The sequence below is a fragment of the Episyrphus balteatus genome, chromosome X, assembly GCF_945859705.1.
Source record: "Episyrphus balteatus chromosome X, idEpiBalt1.1, whole genome shotgun sequence".
Taxonomy (NCBI): Eukaryota; Metazoa; Arthropoda; class Insecta; order Diptera; family Syrphidae; genus Episyrphus; species Episyrphus balteatus.
The window spans coordinates 7,079,038-7,098,229 of record NC_079138.1 but is presented as its reverse complement, the minus strand read 5'-3'; the positions used below and the strand labels follow the sequence as shown (position 1 = coordinate 7,098,229).

The 19,192-nt window shown below is 30.6% G+C and overlaps 1 protein-coding gene across 1 annotated transcript; it reads left to right on the top strand.

The window, feature by feature from the left end:
• Positions 1-395: 395 nt before the first annotated feature.
• Positions 396-15,935, top strand: LOC129920557 (sodium leak channel NALCN). Its single transcript, XM_056001879.1, has 16 exons — positions 396-715; positions 768-2,054; positions 2,193-2,305; positions 4,033-4,143; positions 4,244-4,381; positions 4,485-4,742; positions 7,681-8,958; positions 9,023-9,148; positions 9,204-9,569; positions 9,642-10,392; positions 10,481-10,780; positions 11,014-11,208; positions 12,907-13,348; positions 13,402-13,675; positions 13,744-13,906; positions 13,975-15,935. Exons 2-16 carry the CDS (start codon positions 864-866, stop codon positions 14,872-14,874), a joined length of 6,606 nt encoding a protein of 2,201 aa, XP_055857854.1. The 5' UTR covers positions 396-715; positions 768-863; the 3' UTR covers positions 14,875-15,935.
• The last annotated feature ends 3,257 nt before the right edge of the window (positions 15,936-19,192 follow it).

Genomic DNA, 19,192 nt, shown 5'->3' with positions numbered 1-19,192 from the left:
ATTTAATTAATTTGAATAATTTTTATAAGATATTTCAAATTCAAACATTAATCTGCTCTTCTTTGTTTTAAAAATCAACATTCCTTCTCTCTTATTGTACAAATAACCAAAACCCATTTAAAACCGAAAATATACGAATTTCTTGAAGGTTCTTTAAAACACTTTTCACCTGAATTCCTAAGAAAGTACTAGTTATTGATTGAATCAATTAAACCGACACCTCTGCCAGTAGCTACATATTATATGGTGGGTTGAGGGAGGCTGGGTGTATGAACGTTGAATTAGAAAGGACGTGGGTTGTATAAGTGCGAGCATGAAAAGATATGCGCCAACCCAACAACCCCCTGAATACAAGTCCTTTATACTTTTTTAGGCACGACCCACTGATGTAGCTACAAAGTATACAACGAGATATTTAATTCAACCCCCGAAGCTGAAAGAACTTAGCTAAATTTTTTTTTGTTCAATTTATAAAAATAAAATGATGACAAGCATTTGTTTTCTGAATTTAAAATTTAAATTAAAAATTTAATAAAACAAAATAAGCGCACAAGGCACGAAGAAACGTTAAAGTTTAAGTTCAACCAGGAACAAAAGTACGAAAAATTAGATAACTTTTGAAGAAAATATAACAATCGATGCAATGTAGACAGTAAATGTATTTTTTTTGGTGTGTATTTGTTTTGGAATTCAGGAGAATGTCGTTGTGGTGACGGTGAGAAAGTTCATTGTCTAATATTGTGGAATAATTTTTTTTTTAAATTCAGATGTCTTATAATTAAGAAAGAAATAAATTAAATTGTGATGTACAATTGTGGTCAACGCCATAACATATGCAATGCACTTTGATGTTCTGTGTTTGAATGCATGAATTCACTCGAAATCGTCGAAAAAGTGTTGGTAGTAGTGGAGGAGGAGGAAGTGGTAGTGGGGAGGGAGGTGGAGGTGGAACCAAATTTGGTGACGTTCAAAGTAACCAAATTCTGACTGGTGATGAGAACAGTAACGGTAGCAAAAAGCATAACGGAAACGGAAGTGAATTAGCAATCGGAAGTAAGAGTAACAGCAAAAGTGGAGGTGGAAGTGATAGAGCAATATCAATTGACAGCAGCGAGGGGTCAGCCCATAACCACCCTCCTCAAAATAACTTAAGTTTTAACCATTTGAATTCACAATCAGGAGTTGTTTATCGCGATCGCGACGATCAAATCAACCCTTTCTTTAACTGCCCTCAGCCTATAAGTTCAATTGTAATATTGGACAGTGGAACAACGACAACTGTAACCAATTCCAAGTTGGAATTGAATGGAGCGACGGGGGGTATTGGTGCCGCTAATAGTATGGGCACTATGCTCCCCAGCATTGAAGGTATCGATACAATGGCCAACAGTCCATCAGGCATCGGTTATATTAGCAGCAATAATAGTGGCAGTTTGTGTGCAGGAACAACTGGAACTGGAAATACACCAGCAACAACAACAACGGCTCAAGTTCAGCAAGTTCCTGCTTCAAATTTGAACAGCAGCACCCACCAGAGCATTCCACTGCCACTTAGTAATATCATGATTTTAAGTGGAGCAGCAGCAGCTGCTGCGGCACAAGCAAACACAGCAACAAGTACAGTAGGCAATGCACCACCGCCATGTGGTGGTGTTACATCTATAATGGGCATCTCTGGCGGTATCAGTACGACAATGGGACCGAGCAGCGCTATTAGTGGTGTACCACCAATCGGGCTGGGCATTGCCACTGGGATTGGTAATAAAATGCTCGGTCGAAAACAAAGCTTAAAAGGTGAACCATTTTTAGCGGACTACGGTCCCGAGGAATCGCTTAACGAAAGCACAGACATCGAGTGGGTGAATAAATTGTGGGTAAGGCGACTGATGCGCTTATGCGCTTTAGTCTCGTTAACCTCAGTTTCCTTAAACACTCCGAAGACTTTCGAGCGACATCCGCCATTACAGTATTGTACATTTGCTTGCGATACCGCTGTGACAGTTCTGTTTACCGCCGAGATGATTGCCAAAATGCACATTAGAGGAGTATTGAAAGTGAGTATTGGATATTGATAGAAATTAAGTTAATTAAAAAATTTCATTTTAATTCTATTCAATCCATTTTTCTTCATAAATTTTATAAATTTTCCAATTTCTCTTTTTCATTTTGCTTCAAAAATATTGCATGCCCAGGGTGAGGTGCCGTACTTGAAGGACCATTGGTGTCAATTTGATGCTTCAATGGTATTTTTTTTATGGACGTCTATAATATTGCAAGTTTTTGAAGTGCTTGAATTTGTGCCAAAGTAAGTGTCATTTTAATTTTAAATATGTTTATATTAGACCGTGTGTGAATTGGGTTAAATATTTAACCTCTGTTAAATTTTTATTACTATAAAAAATTTTCAGCTGTCAAAAATTAAATGGGCTCTGGGAAGGATTAGCAATTTTTCTTAATGAACAATCAAAAATTTAAAATAAAGAATGGAAATTGAGAAAGAAATAAAAAATTATGAGTGTATATCAAGGGAACAATAATATTCTTTGATATACATATTTCAATTTATTGATGATTAAAAAAATTGGTAATGCATGAGAGTCAAAAATAAAATTCACAGAACAACGCGTGTTGGAAGTTTGTATATTGTAAAGATTTAGAAAAGTTTTTAATACCATTAATTCTTTTGTTTTGCAGCTTAAACAAATTATTTAGCCAAGTCTAAGTCTGAGATGTATCCGAATTCACACAGCTAAAAAAGTCATTAAATTTTTGACAGCTGAAAAATGTTTGTTCACCTCAATAGTGTCAAAAATTAAACAGAGGTTATGTGTATATTTAACCCAATTCACACACGGTCTTAAATACAAAAACTAAATTAATATTTTTTTTTTTTTCAATATAATCTTTGACAAAATTTGTTTTTTGAAGTTAGGCACATATGTAGAGTTGAAAGTGCTTTTAATTTTTCACACACATGAAACATGAGTTAGAAGTTATACTTCTTTTAATATTATTTAAGTGAACGCTTAAAAAAACCAGATGGGTAAACAAACAGAATTTATTTAATACTTGGTAATTAAAAAAATAACAAACAAACAAACCCACACACTATAATTCACAATATCGTCGCCGACGAATTCAAATGTGTGTAACTCTAAACTAAAACTTGTTTGGAGACTTTGGTTCCAAGTTATGTGCCTTCGAACAAAAACAGAAAATGTGTCTCCGAAGGAAAAAAAAAATTCAATTGCAAATAATTCAGCAACTAGTCGTCTATGAAACTTTTGGTTTTAAGTTATGAAGAGAGCTTAAAGAGGCCTTTCGATAGATCTTAAATATAGATTTGTAATTTTTTTTTAACCAAAATGTAAAGGCCTGCTCATTGCAATCAAAACTTGCTTCGAGACTTTGGCCTGAAAATGTAAAAAACACTTGTTTGTTTGCAAATAGCTCAGAAACCAGAAGTCGCGTCCCAAGAAACTTTCGGTTTTCAGTTATAAATAGAGTTTAAAGAGTTTTGTAAATGAAATTCAAATTGTTAAATAAAGAAGTTAATAATAAATAATAATAATAGAGTTTAAAGAAACATTTCTTTTGAAGGATATTTTTTGAAAATGTCAATTTTTATTTTTTCTCGAAAATCCGGAAAAAACTGATTTGTAATTTTTTACCCGAAGCATAGGCCTGTTCATTGTGAACTCATATCTGCAAACCAAAATTTGTTTCGAGACTTTGATTCGAAGAGATCTGCTTCCGAAAGTAGGAAAAAAGCATATTTGGTTGCAAATAAATCAGCAATGAAACATTGGTACGCTGTGGTGTATACGTAACATTTTTTTCAATGGAAAAGTTTGATTTCTTGCATATTTTTATAATTTAAGTTTAAAAGTTCGAATGAGAATTTTAACTAAATTATAATACCGATCCTTAAAATCTTTTGTTGGGCTTTTAATTTTAGAGTGAAGAAGAGTTAAAGCTTTAAAAACCTTATTATATAGGATTAATCCATTTATTTTCATGTTTTTTTTTTAGATTTTCTTATTTATCGATTATGCGTGCTCCAAGACCTTTAATAATGATACGATTTCTACGAGTTTTTCTTAAATTTTCAATGCCGAAAAGTCGCATAAATCAAATTTTCAAGTATGTTTAAATATTTTCTAATGAATTAATAATTAAAGCAAAAAGAATATTCTGTTAATTGTTATATACTTTAATATTTTAATTTTATTTTTGCAAACAGGCGATCGAGTCAACAAATCTACAATGTTACTTTATTCTTTCTATTCTTTATGTCACTTTATGGTCTACTTGGTGTTCAATTTTTCGGAGAGCTCAAAAACCATTGTGTCTTAAATACAACCGAGGAGGACGAACAACCGTAAAATCGATTCGGGGTTATACCGTTATGGAATTTCTGAAATTTAACTGAGCTTGTTTTTCTTTTTCTTCTCTTTTTTCTTTTCCTTTCTTTTTGTGCATAGATATTTAACAATTAATTCCCTCGCTATACCGGACACATTTTGTTCAATCGATCCAGATTCGGGTTATCAATGTCCGCCTGGAATGAAATGCATGAAAATGGACTTTCTAAGTAGTTATGTGATTGGATTTAATGGATTCGAAGATATTGCGACGAGTATTTTTACGGTTTATCAGGCTGCATCCCAAGAGGGTTGGGTTTTTATTATGTACAGGGCAATTGATTCTTTGCCTGCATGGAGAGCAGCTTTCTATTTTAGGTGAGTTTTTAAGAATATGTTATTTTTGATGATGGAATATCAATTGAAGTTATACTTCTCTCACAGAAATTCACTTAGTATGTTCACACCATACATACAAAACTGTTTTAAAATTATGAGACATTCTTGTCAAAAGTAAATGTTCACTCTGTACAAACGCCGCCGGCCGCCGGTAAAGAAGTATAACTTAGAAAAAGACTCTTTTTAAATAAATTGTTTAGTATTTTGAGAAGTCTTGAAAAATTAGCTTATTTAAAAAGCATTCCGCCATTTTGAAAAAAGTAATGACGCAATCGCATTCTCCGGGCTTGAAAATCCAGTTTGCTGTTGGATTTTTTTTTTCTTCTGTTAAAAGTCGTAACTTCATTCACCACTTTTTTCACTTTTTGTAAAAAATAGTTTTTTAAACCACAAAATAAGCTTTCTGCATCATTTTTTACTTGCGATATAGGTACTCTATAGGGCAAGTTTAGGATTCGTAAAAAAAATCGAACTCGAGATAACAATTTTACATGACATTACGATGATGGAGAATGCAAAAAAAGTGGGTCCGGCAATTCTGTCTGTCTGTAAGAACCTCGAGCTACAGCCTAAACTACTGAAGCGATTTTCTTTAAACTTGGTAGTTAACAGTTTTGGGTGATTCCCAAGAATACAAATTGAAGTTTTTTTTTTTAGGACCAAAACTAACGGTACCTGTCATATAACGTAAACAGAAAAGTTGATTTATTTCATAAACGGCTCAAACGATTTTGATTAAAGTTTTTCTGCTTACTGTTACAGATAAGAGCCTCCTTTGATAATAAAAAAAAATATTTTTTGTACCGTTATTAACGGTACCTGCCATAGAACTGTTTTTTGGATTTATGAATTTCTCATAAACGACAAAACAGATTTCGACCAAATTTTTAATACAGAAACGTTTAAACAATCATTATTTAAAAAAGTTTTAAATTTTTCAAAAAACACATTTTTGGATTTTTAAAAAATATTTCAATATTTTTTTTGAAAAATCAATGCTTTGGAAACGAGTTGGTGAAAAATTTTGAAACTTTGTTTATATGTGTAAATTAATTATTTATTCAAAATTGCATATCAACTTTTTTTTTTTGAAAAATGTTAGAAAAATTTTATATATAAAAAATTATTTTTTTTTAAAAACGGCTCTAACGATTTTCGAAAAATTTTTTCTCAAAATTCCTTTTTATATTACAAATAAAATGGCATACTTAGTTTTTTGTAAAAGATCATTTAAAACGGTATCTAATTATTTATAAAAACATATTTTATTTTTTTTGCACCACTAACGAAATTCCGTGAAAATATCAAATTTTAAATTTTCCCTTATTTTGTTCAATGAAAAACTTTAACATTAGAGTAACTTTTATAATAAGAGCAAGTACGTGCGACCCCAGCCGTGCAATTTATTTAAGTTTTCCATTCGTTAAAACTATACAAAAGTATGTTTGAAAATGTTCACTTTTGTTCTTTTTCACTTTTCGAGTCAATAATAAAAAAATAATAAATAAATAATAAATAAATAATAAATAAATAATAAATAAATAATAAATAAATAATAAATAAATAATAAATAAATAATAAATAAATAATAAATAAATAATAAATAAATAATAAATAAATAATAAATAAATAATAAATAAATAATAAATAAATAATAAATAAATAATAAATAAATAATAAATAAATAATAAATAAATAATAAATAAATAATAAATAAATAATAAATAAATAATAAATAAATAATAAATAAATAATAAATAAATAATAAATAAATAATAAATAAATAATAAATAAATAATAAATAAGTAATAAATAAATAATAAATAAATAATAAATAAATAATAAATAAATAATAAATAAATAAATAATAAATAAATAATAAATAAATAATAAATAATAAATAAATAATAAATAAATAATAAATAAATAATAAATAATAAATAAATAATAAATAAATAATAAATAAATAATAAATAAATAATAAATAAATAATAAATAAATAATAAATAAATAATAAATAAATAATAAATAAATAATAAATAATAAATAAATAATAAATAAATAATAAATAATAAATAAATAATAAATAAATAATAAATAAATAATAAATAAATAATAAATAAATAATAAATAAATAATAAATAAATAATAAATAAATAATAAATAAATAATAAATAAATAATAAATAAATAATAAATAAATAATAAATAAATAATAAATAAATAATAAATAAATAATAAATAAATAATAAATAAATAATAAATAAATAATAAATAAATAATAAATAAATAATAAATAAATAATAAATAAATAATAAATAAATAATAAATAAATAATAAATAAATAATAAATAAATAATAAATAAATAATAAATAAATAATAAATAAATAATAAATAAATAATAAATAAATAATAAATAAATAATAAATAAATAATAAATAAATAATAAATAAATAATAAATAAATAATAAATAAATAATAAATAAATAATAAATAAATAATAAATAAATAATAAATAAATAATAAATAAATAATAAATAAATAATAAATAAATAATAAATAAATAATAAATAAATAATAAATAAATAATAAATAAATAATAAATAAATAATAAATAAATAATAAATAAATAATAAATAAATAATAAATAAATAATAAATAAATAATAAATAAATAATAAATAAATAATAAATAAATAATAAATAAATAATAAATAAATAATAAATAAATAATAAATAATTAATAATTTAGTTAGACCTTAATTCTGATTAAGATGACGATGCCGTCATAGCGAGCTATCAAAAATTGTCTAAGCATACCTTGTTTTCTGTTTATCATATTGCTTTTAACATGTCAAAATCGTAAATAAAAAAAAATCTATTAACTTATTTTGGTTTATTTTTGTACCCCCTTACAGCACAATGATTTTCTTCTTAGCTTGGTTGGTGAAAAACGTCTTCATAGCTGTGATTACGGAAACCTTCAATGAAATTCGCGTGCAATTTCAACAAATGTGGGGAGCACGTGGCCACATACAAAAATGTGCTGCATCTCAAATTTTAAGCGGAAACGATACCGGATGGCGGTTAATAATGATCGATGATAATAAACATGGCGGCTTGGCACCGGAAACATGTCACGCTATATTGCGATCTCCCTATTTCCGAATGCTAGTTATGACTGTTATACTGTCCAATGGTGTTGTAACGGCAACAATGACATTCAAACATGACGGGCGACCAAGGCATGTGTTTTATGAAAAATATTACTACATCGAAATTGCGTTTACGTTTTTCTTCGATTTAGAAACTCTTTTCAAAATGTATTGTCTTGGCTGGCGAGGATATTATAAACATTCAATTCATAAATTCGAATTGTTGTTAGCTGTTGGTACAACATTACACATTGTCCCAATATTTTATCTCTCAGGATTTACATATTTTCAAGTTTTACGTGTTGTCCGTCTTATAAAAGCTTCGCCAATACTGGAGGGCTTTGTGTATAAGATTTTTGGGCCTGGCAAAAAACTTGGCTCACTTATAATCTTCACAATGTGTTTACTCATAATTAGCTCAAGTATTTCAATGCAATTATTTTGCTTTTTGTGTGACTTTACGAAATTTGAATCGTTTCCCGAGGCCTTCATGTCTATGTTTCAAATTCTAACACAAGAAGCCTGGGTCGAAGTAATGGACGAGACAATGATTCGTACAAGCAAAACTCTGACGCCATTAGTTGCAGTCTATTTCATATTATATCACTTGTTTGTGACGCTCATTGTGCTAAGTTTGTTCGTGGCGGTTATTTTGGATAATTTGGAATTAGATGAGGACATAAAGAAGCTGAAACAGCTCAAGTTTCGCGAACAAAGTGCCGAAATTAAGGAAACCCTACCATTTCGATTGAGAATATTTGAAAAATTTCCCCACTCACCGCAGATGACTATATTGCACAAGATTCCGAATGACTTTACGCTGCCAAAGGTGCGTGAATCTTTTATGAAGCAATTTGTTATGGAACTCGAGAGCGATGATCCTTCTTGTGTGGTTGAGAATTGCAAACGTCCAATGTCCGAGTGTTGGGAATCGAATGTTGTGTTTAAAAAGCAAAAACCAGTTCAGATTATGAATAAGACTCCCAAGGTTCGTTCTGCTGGGAGTAGCTTACGCAGGTTGGCCATAACCCATATTATTAAGTAAGTGTATTAAAAAAATAGAGAAAATTATAAGTATTTTTGAAATATTTCATTGGATTGGCAGTGATTCGAATAATCAACGTCTTATGCTTGGTGATTCAGCAATGCTACCCGTAGTGGGAGCCAAGGGCGGACTTAAGCCCCAAGGAACCATTACTCATACAAAACCTTGGCGAGTTGATCCTAAAAAGTATGTATATGTAACTGGTTTTAATTTCAGTTGTTAATTGATTTTTTTATTTAAGATTTGGATCACGTTCAATTCGAAGAAGTGTTCGATCAGGGTCGATTAAACTAAAACAAACGTATGAACATTTGATGGAAAATGGTGATATTGGAGCTGCATCACGAGTTACATCATCTCGTGCACGCCCCCATGATTTGGATATCAAATTGTTGCAAGCAAAACGTCAGCAAGCTGAAATGCGAAGAAATCAACGTGAAGAAGATCTGCGTGAGAACCATCCATTCTTTGATACACCGTTATTCTTGGTACCTAGAGAAAGTCGTTTTCGTAAAGTTTGCCAGAAAATCGTTCACGGTCGTTATGACGCCCGACTTAAGGATCCTCTTACAGGAAAGGAGAGAAAAGTTCAGTATAAAAGTTTACAGTAGGTTTAACTTATAGTTTAACGATTTATCGTTGTACTCACTCCCTCTTTTGGTGTTTTTATTTATTCAAGTAATTTTCTGGGACTCGTAACTTACCTTGATTGGGTGATGATATTTGTGACAACACTTTCATGCATATCGATGATGTTCGAAACACCAAACTATAGAGTTATGGATCATCCAGCTCTACAAATAGCTGAATATGCATTTGTTATTTTTATGAGTCTTGAGTTAGCCCTTAAGATTCTAGCTGATGGTCTGTTTTTTACACCAAAAGCTTATATAAAAGATGTAGCATCGGCTCTTGATGTTTTTATTTATATTGTATCGACGTCATTTCTCTGTTGGATGCCAAAAAATATACCTTCGAATTCGGCACCTCAGCTTTTAATGATTTTGCGCTGTGTTCGACCGCTTAGAATTTTCACACTAGTACCGCATATGCGAAAAGTGGTTTATGAGCTTTGTCGAGGCTTCAAGGAAATTCTTTTGGTATCGACGTTATTAATTCTTTTAATGTTTATTTTTGCTAGTTACGGTGTACAATTGTATGGGGGACGTTTAGCTAGATGTAATGATCCAACAATAACAAGACGAAGAGATTGTGTTGGTGTGTTCATGCGTCGTGTATTTGTTACGAAAATGAAGTTATTACCGGGCTTGAATGAGTCATATCCCTCGATGCTAGTGCCTCGGGTTTGGGCTAATCCAAGACGGTTTAACTTTGACAACATTGGCGATGCAATGTTGACACTGTTCGAGGTGTTATCTTTTAAGGGATGGCTGGATGTGAGGGATGTTTTGATAAAAGCTGTTGGACCGGTGAGTTTGTATTAAAATAATTTTATTAAAACATAAGGTTTTCAAGTTTTAAAGATATTAATATATTGTTTTTTTTTTTTTGCCTTAGATCCATGCTGTTTATATTCATATTTATATCTTTCTTGGATGCATGATTGGTTTGACATTGTTCGTTGGTGTTGTAATTGCAAATTATTCCGAGAACAAAGGAACAGCTCTATTGACAGTCGACCAACGACGTTGGTGTGATCTCAAGAAGCGACTAAAAATTGCTCAGCCCTTACATCTACCACCAAGACCCGATGGTCGTAAGATTCGAGCTTTTACATATGACATAACACAGCATATTATTTTTAAACGTTGCATAGCTGTTGTTGTACTCATAAATAGTATGCTTCTCTCAATTACTGTGAGTATTTAGTATTTTATATATGTATTTCTTCAAACTCCAATGACAATGAGTCAACAACTAATAATGAGCTAGTGTCAAAATACGTAAATTTGACAGCTGTCAAATTGGTAGTTTATTTGTAAAAAAATAAAAAAGTAATTTGTTCGAATTTGACACTAGGTTATTTAAGCTCATTACTTTTATTAATATTGGGTCTAAACACCCTTTTTTTTAACTTATGTCTTTTTTAGTGGATCAAAGATGAGGTTCACACTGAGCGACTTGTTGTTGTCAGTACCGTTTTAACATTCGTGTTTGTAATTGAAGTTGTTATGAAAAATATAGCATTTACACCTCGCGGATATTGGCAATCAAGGAGGAATCGCTATGATCTGCTGGTAACATTAGCTGGCGTTGTTTGGATATTTTTGCAAACCATTTTAAGGGTTAGTATTTCAGTTTGTCTGTAATTAAATATAAATTCAAGGGGTAAGAAGAAAAAAAAAATTAGATTTTAAATGAGTTCCTTTTTGGCCGACTAAAAGTTTTGCTAATATAATAACACGATTACTTTCTGTCATTACCAAAATCATTTTTTTTTTTAATATAAAATTACACTGTGCTACAAAATAAAAAAAAAAAATACACCCGAGAAATAACATAGTGTAGGCTGTTCGAATAATGCATTAAAATATTTTTGTTATATTTTTGGAACCCTCCATTTTTTTTTTATTTACAAAAAACCATTTTTACAGACCTTACGATGTAATCTATCAATATTTCAGTCATTTTTCTAACAACTCTCAATATGTTATATGTTTTTGGAAAGAGGATTTCCAGACCTTTTGAATGATGTATATAAGTCTATTGTTTAAACAAATAAAGTGTAGGTTTTTATCCCACAAATCTTGAAAAAGTGATTTTTTCCCAATTTTTTCAACTTTACCCAATTTTTTTTGCAAAATAAAACAAACAAAAAAATTAAGTAAGGTTATATTCTGAAAGAATATACATTTAGGCACAAATTGTCGTATTATTTTATTGAATTTGAAAATTTTCACATGATAGCTACACTTATTAAATTTGAGTCTGTAAAGTTTTAAATTTTTTGAACGAATGGTTTGGCTGGAATTTAAAATTGATCGAACAAGGTCCAAGAAATCCCATGTTATTCCCATAAGAAACTTCAACCGCTTGGCGGCACGGGTTAGAATTAAGTTAGAGACTTGAAACTTGGAAAATATTTTTTTTAGTTTATTTCCAACCATATAAGATCCTAGGAGCATAGAAATTCTTATTATTTTAAAATAATAAACACCCTATTGTGCACCTTGCAATTCACATCATGAAAAGCCACATTTTCTATTTACGAAAAAATAGCATAGATTCCGCAGTTTTGGTCAAATTCAATAAAAAAATACGACAATTTGTGCCTAAATGTATATTCTTTCAGAATATAACCTTACTTAATTTTTTTGTTTGTTTTATTTTGCAAAAAAAAATTGGGTAAAGTTGAAAAAATTGGGAAAAAAATCACTTTTTCAAGATTTGTGGGATAAAAACCTACACTTATTTTTTTAAACAATAGACTTATATACATCATTCAAAAGGTCTGGAAATCCTCTTTCCAAAAACATATAACATATTGAGAGTTGTTAGAAAAATGACTGAAATATTGATAGATTACATCGTAAGGTCTGTAAAAATGGTTTTTTGTAAATAAAAAAAAAATGGAGGGTTCCAAAAATATAACAAAAATATTTTAATGCATTATTCGACCATACGAACAGCCTACACTATGTTATTTCTCGGGTGTACTTTCAGTGTCGCACCGTGTTATTTATGTATGTAGGTATTTCAAAACGAAAAATTGAAAAACACACTTTAATTCTCTCAAACAAAATTGAAATAAATTTTTTTCGAGGAAAATGACAGATTTTTATATGAATTAAGCAAGTTACTAAAAGTTAAAGCAGCCATTTTCAGATTTTACCTTTAGTAAAATTTTAAGAGATAGTTAATAGTTAAAATCGTTTCGAATTAGCAAATTCTTCTTTTTAACTTAGTAACTTACTAAAATGGCTTTAACATATTACTAAATCGTTTAAAATTTTGCGCCGTTGTAATTATTTTTTATTTTACAGAGCGATTTATCGTATTTTATTGGATTCATGGTGGTTATCCTGCGATTTTTTACCATAACCGGCAAACATACGACACTCAAAATGTTAATGCTTACCGTTGGTGTGTCCGTATGCAAATCGTTTTTTATTATTTTTGGCATGTTTCTATTGGTATTCTTTTATGCCCTTGCGGGAACAATACTTTTCGGCACCGTAAAATACGGCGAAGGCATTGGTCGCCGGGCTAATTTTGGATCACCCGTCACTGGAGTAGCAATGCTCTTTCGAATTGTCACTGGTGAAGATTGGAATAAAATTATGCACGATTGTATGATTCAACCGCCTTATTGTACGCCTGGCCTTAATTATTGGGAAACAGATTGTGGGAATTTCACAGCTAGTTTGGTATATTTTTGTACGTTCTATGTTATCATAACATACATTGTCCTTAACCTGTTAGTTGGTAAGTTATATAAGCTAAAAGCAGGGACTTTTAATTTATGTATTTTAACACAGCTATTATCATGGAAAACTTTTCACTGTTTTACTCCAACGAAGAAGACGCTTTGCTATCGTACGCTGACATTCGGAATTTTCAAAATACCTGGAATGTCGTTGATATACATCAAAGAGGTGTAATACCTGTAAGAAGGGTGAAATTCATTTTGCGTCTTTTGAAGGGACGACTCGAATGTGATCCGCAGAAAGATCGTTTGTTGTTTAAATACATGTGTTATGAACTAGATAAATTACACAATGGAGAAGACGTTACATTCCATGATGTTATAAAGTAAGTGTAGTTTTTTGCCAATTCAAATTCTTCCCGAGGAATTCTAATCATATCATTATCATTTCCAGCATGCTGTCATACAGATCGGTCGATATACGCAAAGCACTTCAGCTAGAAGAACTTTTGGCGCGTGAAGAATTTGAGTATATCATCGAAGAAGAAGTTGCCAAGCAAACCATACGGACTTGGCTCGAGGGATGCCTTAAAAAAATACGAGCCCAAAATGCAAGTGTATGTTAAATGTTATCCCTTCAATTGTGCAACATCAGTAAAATATTAACACTGAAATTTTTTTTTAGAAACAACAGAGCTCTTTGCTAGCCGGGTTGCGTGCAACAAATGAACTTATGATGCGTGCTGCTGAAGAAAAAATCAAAGAAACGATGGCTGCAGCAGCTGTTGCAACAACCGCAGCTGCAACAGTTGCTGCTGCATCAGAAAAATCTACAGTTCCTCTTCCAAAAACCAGCTCTGAAGAACTTAATTTAGAAACAGCTGTGTCACCTGAACAAAAGCGACCATCAGTTGCATCAATTTATAGTCAGTCTATGTCACACCAGCCGGATCAGCAACAAACCTCAACTCAATTACAGCAGAAGCAACAGCAACCTGTGCAACAGCAAATACAGCCACCACGTTTAACAGCGTCATCTACTGGAGCAACCAAAAAACAAACATTAATTCGATCTGATTCAACTGGCAGTGTGTCTGGAAGGAAACTTCTTGCTCCCACTTCTTCAGATCCTCAAGCTAGGCCGGACAAAGAGCGCTGTTTGAGCAATAAGAAAATTGACAAAAAACCACTTGCTCTGCCGTCCAGCAAAAGTAGCTTCAACGACTTTACATCACACCATCCTTCCATAATCACTCATCATCATCATCACCTTTATCATGAAGCTCAACATTCCCGGTCCTTCATTTATCATCAGCCACATCACTTTCAGTACAATAGTCAACAAATACAAACTCATAGTGACATTGTTGCAACAATAAACGGACATCATCAGTCTCAATCGCAATCCCAACCTCAGTCCCAGACCCAGTCCCTACATCAATCCCAACAACATGCTACAACAGCCTCTATAAGTGCCGCCGCCAAAGTACTTCCCTTTAATAACCCAGCAAATGTAGTCTACGAAGTGCATGATTGGTGGCAAGAACAAGTCGTTTGTGCGCAGGGCAGTGAAGATGAATGTTAAGTATACCAAATGTAAAATATATAAAAAAAAGTTAACACTATAGCCAGCTAAAATATTGCTGGATAAGTATTTTCAGAGGCTCTGATTGGTCAAATTTCATAAATTTCAAAATGGCCGTTTAAATGTAAATTTTACTCACGGCCAACATAACGCGTAAAATTTGGAAAAAGAATAAAACAGTTCAGAAACGCGTCAGAAAAGAGTATTAAGAATATCAGGAATTGAAGTTACACTTCTCATTCTCCGAAATTCACTTTGTAGGTTCACACAATATTGCAAACAAATTTGACTCCTAGATGGTGCTAATATCACTAGTTAATTTCTTTGACATTCTTGTGAAAAAGTAAATTTTTCACTCTGTAAAAACTCCGGAAAAGAAGTATAACTTCAAAAGTTTCTCACTGAACGGCAAAGAGTTGTAGATACTTACTCTCCTGTTAAGATCCTTTTTTAAACAAGTTTGCGAACGGATTTTGAAACGTGGAATAACGATACCATTCCAATTTAAAAAAAACTTGATTGAAGTAAATAGAACCTACAGTAAACTCGGTAAAGTTTTTGTTTTTTTCAGCTGTTATAATTTTACTGACTGAGCATCAAAGTCTCACGAGATCTCTTATAATTCTGAAATCAATTTTTCAAACTTTTTTTGTATCATAGTTTTTATCATACATGTATTCTCCTAGAAAACAATAGAAAACAACAATAGAAAACAAAATCCACAATTTAGAATAATAGGATAATAAATTCGCTTAAACTTTGATCAAAACTAAAAAAATATCAAAGGTGTGAATAATATTAATTTTCCATTTTGTAGAACAATTTTTTGTCATGTTATAAATAGAATGCGTTCCCAAAATGTAAACAAAATAATACAAAATAGGAAAATAAATAATGTAAATAAATCGAATTAAAATCAAATGTTATTAAACAAGCTTGCACGTCAAGTCGGTTATACAGAGTTTTTGTTTAAAAGTAAAAAAAAAATAATAATAGAACTAATGTTATTCTAGTACTTAAATTTAATGTTAATGAAAATGTTTTGTACCTTTAAAGCACAAATAAATGTTAAACTTGTGTGCCAAGACAGTACAATCTTGAAAGCTCCTTTTGTGTTCACAATCGAGTTTAAAATACAACTGTGAATATTCTTCATATTATGGTTAACTTAAAAACCAGTATGACGTCACGTGAGTAAACAGAAATTACTTCATTTAGAAAAATTAAATAATTTTGAGACAAGGTAAGCTCAAGATGAACCGAAGGCTATTGACTAGGGGCCAGGTATGTATGATGCACCCCCTCTTCAGTTGGAAACAATTTTACTTGCGATATATGTACCTTTAAGTTATGCATTCGTACAACAAAAAAGTTGAGATAACATTTTTCCATGACGTAACGATGATAGAGAATGCCAAAAAGTGGGTCCCGGAATTCCGCCTGTCTGTCTGTCTGTAAACTAAGCTACAGCCTAAACGGATACACCGATTGATATCAAACTTGGTATGTAGCGTTATTTGGCGACTCTCCAGAGGGGGTTTTGGATTTAAATAAAATTAAAAATCTCGGAAACTGCTCCAACGATTGTTTTAAAAAAATTCAAATATAAGTTTAAAGAAAAGGTCTATGTTTCAATAAAAAAATTTTATTTTGAAAATCATTATTAACGGTACCTGCTTTTTTTTTTAATTCGATTTACTCTGAAACTACTTATTCGAAAACGAGACATTGGTTTTTTTGAAATTTTGATTTTAGATGTTGATCAGTGATTTCTACAAAATGGCATACCAATTTTTGTTTTAAACTTTTTTTCCAAAAAATTATATATAAAAAATTAGTTTTTTTAAAAACGGCTCTAACGATTTTGAAATTTTTTTTTCTTAAAATGCACCTTAAGATATCAAATAAAACTGCATACTTGTTTTGGAAGACAATTTGATTAAAGATTTTATTCTTTTAAAAAACGAATTTTATGTTTTTTTATTTATTTTTTTTTTTGTTTTTATATACATACATATGTATGTATATCTACATTTCCAAAATTTCTATATAAAAAGTCTTAAAAATTTAAGCAACTTGAGCAGTAGTGCATTTTATTTTTTCTTAAATTCGGAAGCAGGTATTTTGATCAAGGCCTCGAAAAAAGTATTGATTTACAGATATGTGCTCACAATGAATATGCCTTTCCATGGCTATGTGAAGTTGGCACCCCCAAATGCTATTTTTTATTTTTAAACCTGCCAGTTTCGATTGCCCAAGGATAGCCCAAGATTTTTTTTCTCTGGCACACCCTTAGTTCTAAAATCACAAAACATAATTTTGTTTTATTCAGTGTAAAAATTGTTGGTTTTGCACTGTGGTTAGTTTGCCCAGGATAACCCAACTTTCTAAAAAAAATCTAAAAAAAAAAACTCAGAATAAAAAAAAAAAATTAAATGACGGTAACACTTACAGTTATGAATAATTCCTTTTTCAAAAGCCAGGATTTCACACTCTATTTTAATTTTTAAATCTAGTTTTTTTGATATATAGATTTTGAAATAATCGATTTCAAATTCAAAATTTGGGAAAAAAAGTTAAAAAAAATTACATTGAATACAATTTTTGTAGGGACTGTGGATTTCAATACAAAATTTTCTAATAAAATCAACTGTCTAAATTGATTTCTTATCAAACGCTGATAACCATACGTTTCTATGCCGTCTAGTTTTTGAGAGAATTGAGGAATAGGAAAACTCCTTTTTTTTTAAGAAGAAATTTTATTGCACGTTGATGTTATTGTTGATGGGGGCTTAGTTCCTTTTCTGGAGAAGGGGACCAGGCAAAATACTTTTAATAAAAACGCTGTTGGCATTGGCGTCTGCCTGGCTACTTTACATACCCTAAGCGGAGCAACGAAGTTGCGTGAGCGGGCCAGAGATCCCAAAAAGTAAAATTAAAATCCTGAAAACCCGCGAAGCGGGACATGCAAGGTACTTTTTAGATAAAGCTATTGACATTGTCGCCTGCCTGGAGAGGTGTCTAGTGTGTTTCTTGGAGATACACAAAGCTCTCAACTTACTTTATGTATTAAATATCAAATAGGGGAAGTGGGGGCAAGACCGCCCCTTTAGTGTTTGACTGTATTAAAAACCACTAAAAAACATCTTTTAATTAAAAATAAAATAAAGTTTTTATTCATTTAGTTTATTATTTTTTGTAGAAACTTTCATTATTAAAAAAAAAAAAAATATTGAACAAAAGATATTTAAGTTTTGAAAAACATCAAACAAAAAACGTTGGTTTTGGTTGGTTGAAATTCCGTTTTTTTTTTTCTTTAAATGCAATCTATTTGCAATAATAACACACGTGTGTTATATTTTCATTAGTTCTCACTCTAGCACAAGCTTTGTGGTACACATTTTGCACTTAATCCAATGATCTTTTGGATTGGATCCAGAAAACAGTTGATGGCAGAGGATACAAATACTGTCTGCAAGGTCCTCTTTATCAGAATAATCACTTACAGTATTATTTGACGCCAGTCACTTAGCTTTTTGGCAACTTTTACGGTGACTTTCCTTTTTCACTTTTTTTAGCTACCAAAGTTTCCATTTTCGCCCATGGGCGGTCTTGCCCCAGTCATATCATATCTTGTATTCTAGATTATTTTTTTTAAATTTATCTTTATGACTTCTTCTTTCGCAGAAAATACTTTTGAATATTCACTTTCTATTATTAACCCTCTGTCGGCACACGGGTGCGAATTTGGCAGTACAAAAATAAAAAAAATCACGATTTTTCAAAAAAGTGGTCACAAAAAAGTCTCTTTATAAGGGTAAAAATATTTTTTTTTTTTAATTGTGAATACAATATTCGAATTCTTCGGAATATTCTACATCAATTTCATACTTGATTCTCTATAAAATATTGTGACTGAAAAAAGTTCTAGCGACATGAAAAAGTATAAACCAAATTCGCACCCGTGTGCCTATCACGTCACAAAAAAGATTTGTGTCTACAGAGTGTTAAAAAAGGAAAAGTCAAAAGTTTTAAAAATGCAACAGAACTATGACAATTTATTGAAAAATCACAAAATTTACCGTAAGAGTTACGGCGCGGCGTCTCAACTGAACTTGCTAAAACTTACAGTCGTGATCGATCATACCAAAAGGCACCTATTTTATATTGCAAGTGTTGCCAATTTTACTTTTTTTCATTAAACATAGTACAAAAACTGTCTTGTCCCCATAGGTGGTCTGCCCCCACTTCCCCTACCTTTTTAATGGTGTCACTGTAATGCCAAATTTATCGAAAACACTAAAAAATTAAAAAATCA

Coding starts and splice junctions, on each gene's coding strand:
- LOC129920557 (XM_056001879.1), top strand. CDS start 864: ATGCATGAATTCACTCGAAATCGTCGAAAAAGTGTTGGTAGTAGTGGA. Junction 13,349..13,401: donor TGTCCTTAACCTGTTAGTTG/GTAAGTTATATA, acceptor ATTTTAACACAG/CTATTATCATGGAAAACTTT. Junction 13,676..13,743: donor ACATTCCATGATGTTATAAA/GTAAGTGTAGTT, acceptor TATCATTTCCAG/CATGCTGTCATACAGATCGG.